The 9,232-nt window shown below is 43.2% G+C and overlaps 1 protein-coding gene across 1 annotated transcript; it reads left to right on the top strand.

The window, feature by feature from the left end:
• The first annotated feature begins 272 nt into the window (after window positions 1-272).
• Window positions 273-9,232, top strand: usp3 (ubiquitin specific peptidase 3). The gene is made up of 15 exons (XM_030097081.1): window positions 273-711; window positions 1,114-1,174; window positions 1,281-1,418; window positions 2,121-2,204; window positions 2,341-2,422; window positions 2,651-2,730; window positions 3,185-3,298; window positions 3,560-3,673; window positions 3,833-3,982; window positions 4,621-4,727; window positions 4,867-4,947; window positions 5,044-5,162; window positions 5,277-5,390; window positions 7,089-7,156; window positions 8,133-9,232. Exons 1-15 carry the CDS (start codon window positions 621-623, stop codon window positions 8,566-8,568), a joined length of 1,839 nt encoding a protein of 612 aa, XP_029952941.1. The 5' UTR covers window positions 273-620; the 3' UTR covers window positions 8,569-9,232.

Below are 9,232 nucleotides of genomic sequence, written 5' to 3'. Positions count from 1 at the left end.
TCTTACCCTGAACTAAGTTGCAACGACTGCATCATCGGACTTTGAGGGGTTCTCAGTTTAAAAATTCTTGCAATATTTTGTTGACTGTCTGCAGGGGTAAATTCAGTGAAAGTGATCATAAGTGCAACGAGGCCGGAAGTAATGAGATGTTAACCTCCGATATTTTTCATCTCTGTGTTGTCGAGCGGCCGCAAACATGCAAGAGCCGTCACTTCCTCAAGTTGAAAACGAAGCCGGAAGTAGTGTACAGGGTTTCTCCGAGTCGTTTCATCTTTGTACTGGCGAGCGGCCGAGCCGGCAGACATTGCGTCACTTCCTTAAGTTATTTCCATTTGTTTGTGGGGAGCGCCAGCAGTTATCTGCTGCCTTTCCCACCCAGTCATAACCTTATATCTTTTATCTTTCAATATGCCCCGGTGGACGTAGCTTCCGTGATACTTTCTGTTATCAACCAACGTGTTGGAGCGAGCAGAGAGAGGAAAACGTGCCTCTCGGTCAGCAGGAGTTGGTCCGCTAACCTTAGCTAGCTAGTTTGGGTTAATTGGCTAACTATTGTTAACTGGTCTGGTCCAGTTAGAGTTGTATTGTTAGCTGACTGACGTCCTCACAGCTGTGAACTGATGGAGTGCCCTCATCTGAACTCAAATGTAAGCTGTGCCATTGACTCCTCCAGGCTCCCCGGCGGTATTCCGTCTTCGTGGTGCTGCAACGGTAAGACCAGTGACATCCTCCTTCAACGTTATAAACAAAGATTTTATCCCAGAATCCCAGCTTCTGCTCAGACATTGAAACGTGTGGATGGGGACAAAGGCGAACCTTTACATTTACCCCGGCGCTTGATGTGCAGGGTGTGATATTAAATTGTCGTTTTGGAGTTTAGACTTCTTGTTAAGTTTTTTTTTTTTTTTTTTTTGCCTGATGTGTTACTCCTTGGCCCTTACCCCTGACTTTGTGAAACTCGTGTCATTTGTAGATATCACTAATCAGCAGTGGTTTGGGGGTCAAATGACGGCTTCCGGGTGCCTTATCTGTTTAACCTTTTGGAGGTACAAATCCTCATCGGACATATCAATCATTTTTATTAAACATAATTTTTTTGTGTTTCATGTTCAGTTTGCAGGTCAAATAAAAGTCCATGGATTTGCCTTACCTGTCTGACTGTCCATTGTGGAAGGTAAGCTGCTGTTCATTCACATTATTATGCTATTATATATGCTATTTTTTTTCAGCTAAGTTATGTTCAAATGTTTCACAACGTGTTGTATTCTTTCTCTGTTTAGATATGTCAATGGACATGCAAAGAAACATTTTGAAGACAGCCAAGTCCCTGGCAGTACTCTAAAGAAGGGGGAGAAACCAGATAAAGAGAAGACCCATCACTCTGTCTGCATGGACTGCAGCAACCACAGTGTATTTTGGTGAGTGTTTGTCCACAATTTAGGTTTCATTGAATCATTTTGGTGCAGCGGTGTCAAACATATGGACCACGGGCCAGTTTTGGCCCATCAGAGAATCCATTCCAGCCTGATTTTTTCACTGGGGATCTCACAGGCTTACAGACAGTAGTGGACTAACACAGCACTGAACCAAGAGATCAGTAATAAAACACTTTGAGCACCTTAATGCCACTGAAGTAGCATTAGCTTTCCATTTCATGAATTTTGCACCAGATAGCATTGTTGAAAATTGTTTTACGTTGAGTTTGTACTCATCTTTTTTTGAAATGCTTGACTTAATGAGGTTTTAAAAACACACTTTTTTATGCAAATGCACTAAAAAAAAAAGGAAAAATCTGTAGTTGAAGATTATCACACTACCGTTTTCCTGGTCCGACTCATGCAAGGTCAAATCAGGCTGTATGTGACTCCTGAGCTGAAATGAGTTGAACATCCCTGCCTTTGTCATGCTTTAATTTATTATTCATCAGTGGTGAGGGAAACAACATACCTTTTAATCAGTCGGTTTTGTAAGACCTTTAATGTTATTCTGATTATTATAAACGGTTCCATGCATAATTATGCGGATCAAGCCACTTCAGCCACACTCACATCAATATGTGTAATTATGTGCCTCATGTATAATTTGTATTTTAATGCTGATAAATTGTGTTTACTTTACAGTTACAGATGTGATGACTTTGCTGTTAATGACACCAAACTTGGACAGGTTCAGAAAGTGAGGGAGCATCTTCAGAGTCTAGAAAAGTAAGTACTCTTGCTCCAAAATAAGGTTTCCACCTGTGTGTTCAGTCTTATATTGCAGGAGTGATGTGCTTTGACGTTTCTCCAATAATAAAGATGTGAGTCACAGTTTGTGATAATATATTGTGTTCCCTCACAGTCCAGCACTGATGAGTGACAGACAGCGAAAAAGAAAACTACAAGAAAGCCCAGCGACAGACAGCAAGTTGTTAAAAGACAATGTACGTAAGACGTGAAAACTGGCATTGTGAGCAAATTTTCCTTTAACGGGTTTGTATTCATACTGTGGCTCAGAGCTTCAATTAAATGAGTCACGGCTAGTCTTCAGAGAGCCAAGTAACTATCAGAAAGTCTTTTAATGGTAACTTTAAAGCAGCTTCGTCCCAATTTTGCCAGTACCACAACTCTCCATGTGTCCACATCTTGATGCGATCACTTGTCTCTGACAGGACGGGGCGGCTTTGGTCGCCACAGGCCTTCGAAACTTGGGAAACACGTGCTTCATGAATGCCATCCTGCAGTCCCTCAGGTAAAGCGGGCTCTGAGCTGAGGAAGAGGCATGTGGCAGTGCAGTGGGTGTGCCACACGACTCGGGAGCTCTGCCCCCGTTGAGCCCGGGCCCCACAAGCAGTCATCCTTTATTAATATAGTCTGGGGCACAGTCAGGGGGATTACACTGGCTGCTTGGAAATGAGACACAAAGGCCAGGTTTCCCAGCCAGCACGCAATCTCTCCACCAAACGACAATACAGATGTTTCAATATTACCATTGTTAAGGATTAAGCATATTTGATTTCAACTACATATGTGATGATTTGATTTGAGAGTAACTTAAGTGTATCTGGCCTTAATTCATCTTTTACATGACAATGCCAGCTACCTCTCAACAGTTTCATGGTATAATGAGTGAATGTGGCTTCCTGCCTCAGTGAAGTGACTTCCAGGTGTAGAACATGTTCTGATAAACTGTGTTTCTTTGACAGCAACATCGAGCAGTTCAGCTGTTATTTCAAAGAGCTGCCAGCAGTGGCTCTGCGCAGCGGTAAGACGGCAGGAAGAAGGATGTACCACACCCGCAGCCAAGGGGACACCACTGTGTAAGGCCCTCTTCTGGAGGAGGTGGGGGGTTGTGGGCATGAATCATGATAGTGAAAGAAGCGAGTCTGTTGTCGGCAAATGCTGTTATGCAGGAGTTGGTTTTGTGGGTTTATTTTTTTATTTATTTATTTATTTAAAGCAGTCGGGTGTATTTTTCTACAGAATTACAAAGAGAAAGAACCGATGTCCTGCAGTGCAACATAAGTCAGTTTGCAAAGTTGAGTAGGCAACGTGGTAACTCTTGTTTTGTTGTTGACCAGATCTTTGGTGGAGGAGTTCAGAAAAACCCTTTGTTCCTTGTGGCAAGGCAACCAGACCGCCTTCAGTCCAGACTCCCTGTTTTACGCCATCTGGAAAATCATGCCAAGTTTCAGGTATATTGATAGTATTTTTTTTTCCTTCTGTGCCCTTTTGTTATCCTTAATTTCAGTACATGGTACTCCAGACACAAAGCTCTCAAAACACATTAACAACAGGAACTGCCTGTTCTGAGTTAATATGGAACTGCAACACAACACTGTTTTTGTGAACAGGGGCTATCAGCAGCAGGATGCCCATGAATTCATGCGGTACCTGCTGGACCACCTCCACAGGGAGCTCCAGCACGGACGCAACGGGGCGTCGCACCCAGTCTCCACCCAGGACGAAATCAGGGTCTCCACCACAGACAGTAAATGCTCCATGTGAGTCCATCCCGCTGTTTAATGTGTTGATTTTAGTGTTGCGTATGTGTCATCTTGTGAGGGACTGTGACAGTGTTTTGTGCAGTTTCCAGTGTTCCATTAACACGTTTATTATTATTATGCCCTTTGTTTCTTTTCTACATGCAGTTTTCTCGAGATATCAGTAAATTGAAGTTTGTTAGATTGGTTAAAGGCAGAATCAGATCTGGGATATTCTGTATTTTTCTTAAAGGAACAGTATTTGTAGTTTCAATCTGGCCACATCTGTGCATTACGCAGCAGTAGTGACTCACTGCAAGCACTTAAAATATCTTCTGTTCAGCTCGTTGGGTTTTTAGCGAGCTTGTTTTGTCACGGATAGTCGGATATTTTTCATTTTGGACTGAAGGTAGAATACATGCTGGGTTTAGCAGGCTGGAGAAACTAGTGCTAACTCATTAACACCCTGATTTTAGTAACCATGCGAACAGCTTAACAGTCGAATGGCATTAATCTGGTGACCATACCTCAAAATTGTTTAAAAGAAAATATGTACATGCTGTAATTTTCAGGATTGTATAAACATCAATCAGATTTTACCTTGTACACATCAGTTGATACTTTGTGGGTTTTTTTTTTTTTTTCCACTTTCTCCACAGAAATGGCACTGCGAGTGTCGTCACGTCTATTTTCGGTGGCATACTGCAGAATGAAGTCAACTGCCTGATATGCGGGACGGAGTCTCGGAAGTTTGATCCTTTTCTTGGTAAGACGTTATCTTTCATCAACAGAAAGCAGTGTTGACAAAATCTACTGAGGTATTTACATTCAATGACGTGAAGCAGGGTGCAATAAGATAACACAAGGTGTTTGAATTCTGTCTTTTGGTGTTGTGCCTCCCTCAGATCTCTCTTTGGACATTCCCAGTCAGTTCAGACAAAAGAGGAGTAAGGACCAGGAGCCTGGGCCAACATGCACCTTGCGTGGTGAGTTTCACTCAGACAGAAGTTAGTTTCTAAAATGTTCTTTGACATTATTCTTTCAGTGTGTGATGCTGAGCGTATTGTGCGACCCTGTTTCAGACTGCTTACGTAGCTTCACTGACCTGGAGGAACTCGATGAAACAGAGTTGTACTATTGCCACAAGTGTAAGAAGAGACAGAAGTCAACCAAAAAGTTTTGGATCCAGAAGCTGCCAAAGGTAAAGCAGCAAATCTCGAGTCTTTCATTAGTTTTTCTTCATCAATAATTATAGTGTAACAAAAACTTTATGGTGTAAGAATTTTTTTTTATTATTCTTTTTCTGTGTTTATAGGTTTTGTGTTTGCACCTGAAGCGATTCCACTGGACAGCCTTTTTGAGAAACAAGGTTGATACCTACGTGGAATTTCCACTGAAAGACCTGAACATGAGGGGCTACTTACTGGAGGTGAGTCCAGAGACCACACACCTGCTTCTGCTGGAACGTCTCAATACAGTGTTAAAATATGATAATACATGTTGAGTATAGTGTGAACGCTTTCAACCCAGTGTGCACTAAGTGGACTGAAACCTTGAGGAGTGGGTCTAAGAAGTCCTCTTCCAGGTGCGCTGATATGTAAACCAACAAAACACAGGATGCCACCGGCATTCTCACAGCATTTCTTTGTTCGTGTGTGCAAAAGAGGAATTCCTGCCACTGTTCACATGTTGTACATTTTGTAAACACGTTTGAGTTCTCATATGGTGAAACAGCCTCAACAGTCCCATGAGCACACTCATTCCACAGCGGAGTGTGCGATGTTTATATGGTTGTAAAAACTCCCAATGCGGCTTTGGTTTACATTCCCCGCTGTAATGAAAGCAGCTGGACCAGCTTTGGTCCATTGCTCATCTGATTTATTTAATATTGCTTTGTTTTTGTTTCCAGTGAGTTTTTGTAATTACGACGTTTTGTTTTGGCGGGGGAGGGAGGGCGCCTTTGTTTGAACCAGGGACCCGCCCCACACGTGTGAGCTGCGCTGTGAAAATAAATCATAAGTCGGAGGAATCTGTGGCATCACAATGGAAACTTGGCTCATATCAGAGGCTCCAGGTGCCTCCTGGGTTCGGCTTTTAGGAGGGAATCTGTCAGAATTCTGAGCTCCACTGGCGGTGCCCAAGGTTTAATATCCTCACATACATTTGCTCCATTCCTTTGTTTTTCTGCAGACATTTTATTGGATGATTCAGGGAGTTAAATGTATTTCATAAAGTGGTTATATTGGTCATAGTAGTTCAGCAGAACCTTGTTTCTTTAAGTCCTGATGCTGAATGATTTAGTTTTGCAACTCTAAAAAGCTGTAGGAAGATCACAAGATAAACGCTGATAATGAAGTTTATCAACTTCATTATCAGAGATGACATAACCTACAAATTATGTAATATTATGCAGGTTTAAAAAAGAAGCCTGTGCTAACGTAATCAAACAAAGTTCCCTCAACTGCCGGTAGATTTAGAAATGCAAACAGAAAAAAAAGCTCCTGTAAGGGAACACTGCTGTGTTCTGATGACTGGGCTAAATCTGCATTGTTTACATTGATGTTTGCTTTTTTTTTTTTTTTTTATGCCAAGCATATAAATAAAATGAATTATTAAGAGTAATGGACATTGTTGCTGCAGGAGCAGCTCGAGCAGATGTATTATTCATTGTTGGAATCACCGGGTGGCACCTGCATTAGTTCCTTGGTGATGGATCTCCCGCTGGCCGCTGCTTCTTTCTGAGACTTTGTGAGACGTCCTGACTGCTGATGCACACCTGTTCCTGACTCCCAGTAGACCGCTCAGCGTTCAGGGTCGCAGCAGATGCCGCTCTAATGACATTTAATTTGCTAACATTTTGTTGAATTTAACGTTTCAGCATATTCATCTCTGGCGGTTCAGTGTCTACGTTTTCTTTTCATTCCAACATCAGTGATGGTCAGACATTGTGAAGTAAAATAACGAGCCCCATTTTGAGCTGGTATAAAGAGCTTTGAACCCTCTGCCTACATTCAACTAGTCTGACTTTCAAGTTTTTGTCCGGCTGAGGGACCTGTGCTGCTCAGAAGGATTTTGTCATTTCAGGGTTGATTTTCAAAACTTTCCCATTGTGCGCTTGTGATTACAGCCGGAGAACTCGATACCAGGGAGCTGCCTGTACGACCTTGCTGCTGTAGTGGTTCATCACGGATCTGGGTAAGTGACTGTTTTCATATATTTCAGTCGTCATGAATTAATTCAGCCAAGAAGACGTCCTTACCGAATGACAGTCCAGGTGTTCGTCTGTTCTAGAAGATGAGCTGCTGCAGTATGAATTACTGCTCGGCGTAATGCTGAATCTCTGTGAATCGCATTTTGTAGTTTGACATCACTTTGGATACATATTGGGTATTTTCAGAATACTTTTAAAGAAAAAACAACTCAACAAACAGATCTTTTGATGCTGTGTGGGAGCCGTAACCTCTCTATTTTTAGTTTGGAAATAAATATATTGCTGATCGTAGAAGTAGGATGTTGAACAAAGAGCAACATTAAAACATAAGTTGTGCGCTCTCGAGACACTCATGAAAAACTGAGAGGAGGAGAGAAGATATCAGATGTTTTTTAATAGCAGGGATACAAGTCTGATCAATATTCATTACCCCTGGTTTGGAGAGTAATCTTAAGTTGATATGTGATGATCTATTTAGCTCTTACTGTAGCTTTTAGCCATGCCAGCCACGTTTGACAATAGTTTGTAGGTTTCAATCCTCAGAAACTTTTCTCTCTGTGATAAAAGCTGATCTGTGAAAAGCTCCACAAAAGAAATTAAATCTTCCCCGTCTGTCTTTATATTTACATCTGTGGGTTCAGGCCTCCTTCAGTCGTTGACAGTCAGTCACTAAACAATTCAGATCCAATTTTCCCAGGAAGCCTGGTGGACAGCTGCAGTTTAAAAATTCATGGAGCCACTAAATGCTGAAAGGCATTAGGCCGAGTCCTTGAAAGAGCAATTAGATGTGCCAAGAATCAAAGGGCTGCAGTTCCACTGTTGGCCTCTAAGCAGCAGTGTTGCACTGATGTTGCTGAGCTGAATCTATTTCTGTTCCTTCAGCAGCAACAAATGATTTGTTGTAAGAAGCCCAGCGGGGCTGTGATATAGCTGTGTGTGTGTGTATGTGTGTGTTCGCAGGGTGGGATCCGGGCATTATACCGCCTATGGCAGCCACGAGGGCCGCTGGTACCACTTCAACGACAGCACAGTGACCCTGAGCAGCGAGGAGGCGGTGAGGAAGGCCAAGGCCTACATCCTCTTCTACGTGGAGACGACCAGCCAGGCGGCCTCAGACAAAATGGCCTCGGATCCTCCTGCAGGGGACACAGCGGCTACGGACCGTGTTTATCTGGAGGCGGGCGCTCAGGACGAGGCCGCCGCAGACACTGGAGCCCCAGACGCCGCAGCCTCACAAATCAACACGCTGGACGAGGGAGCCCAAGTTGGCGCTTCCCTGGAAGACGGGAGCAGTGACATGGCCGACATGGATGAGTCCGACGCCGCGTCGGCGGAGGCTGAGGCCTCGGTGGAGACGGAGGAAACTCGCCAAGCCATGCAGACTGTTGCACAGTGACTCCAGCTCTCCGTTGTGGCTTCACCTCAATCACTTTTGTCACAGCGCTCGGTCACTCGAGTCTCTCACATTCAAGAAGAGTCTGTTTCTGGCCTCCTCGACCACATCCAGTACAGCTCTCAGCGTTTAGTGTGACTTTTTGAGTTTATTTTTCCAGATATTGAATTCCTGACTGGAGGCAGACCTCCTCTCCGCGTGTCTTTAGATTCCAAAGGTGATCGTTTGGAGTAATGAAGGAAAGCTTTAGCCTTGGAAATCCTGGGCTGGTCCGCTGTTTAGACTGATGAGATTTATTTGTGTCAGAACACTGTGTCACTGTAACAATATTAGGCTTCATCATCGTTTCATTGTTCCTGAAGTTTTCTCTCTGCGACCTCGTCAGAGCTTCACTTCTGTTTCCCACTTCTTAGCAGAGAGCGTAGGATGTGCTGCATGTGATTGAGGGTCACTGTACAGATTTAGAGACCAGCTTCTTGGCCCGAATCAGTGGAGAGGAAGTGATCTTTATCAAATAGTTTGGTCTGTGTTTGTGCTGCAGTATCATTTAACCTTTTTATGTTAATCGGAAAAGGCCAATCAAGGGACCTTTTAATAAATTGTCTTTTTAAAATGTGGCTCACGTAATGTGAAGATAACAAAATACAGCTGAGATTTTTTTTTTCCA

The sequence above is a fragment of the Salarias fasciatus genome, chromosome 7 (genome assembly GCF_902148845.1).
Source record: "Salarias fasciatus chromosome 7, fSalaFa1.1, whole genome shotgun sequence".
Taxonomy (NCBI): Eukaryota; Metazoa; Chordata; class Actinopteri; order Blenniiformes; family Blenniidae; genus Salarias; species Salarias fasciatus.
The sequence above is the reverse complement of the archived record's forward strand: the minus strand, read 5'-3'. Positions and strand labels throughout refer to the sequence as shown.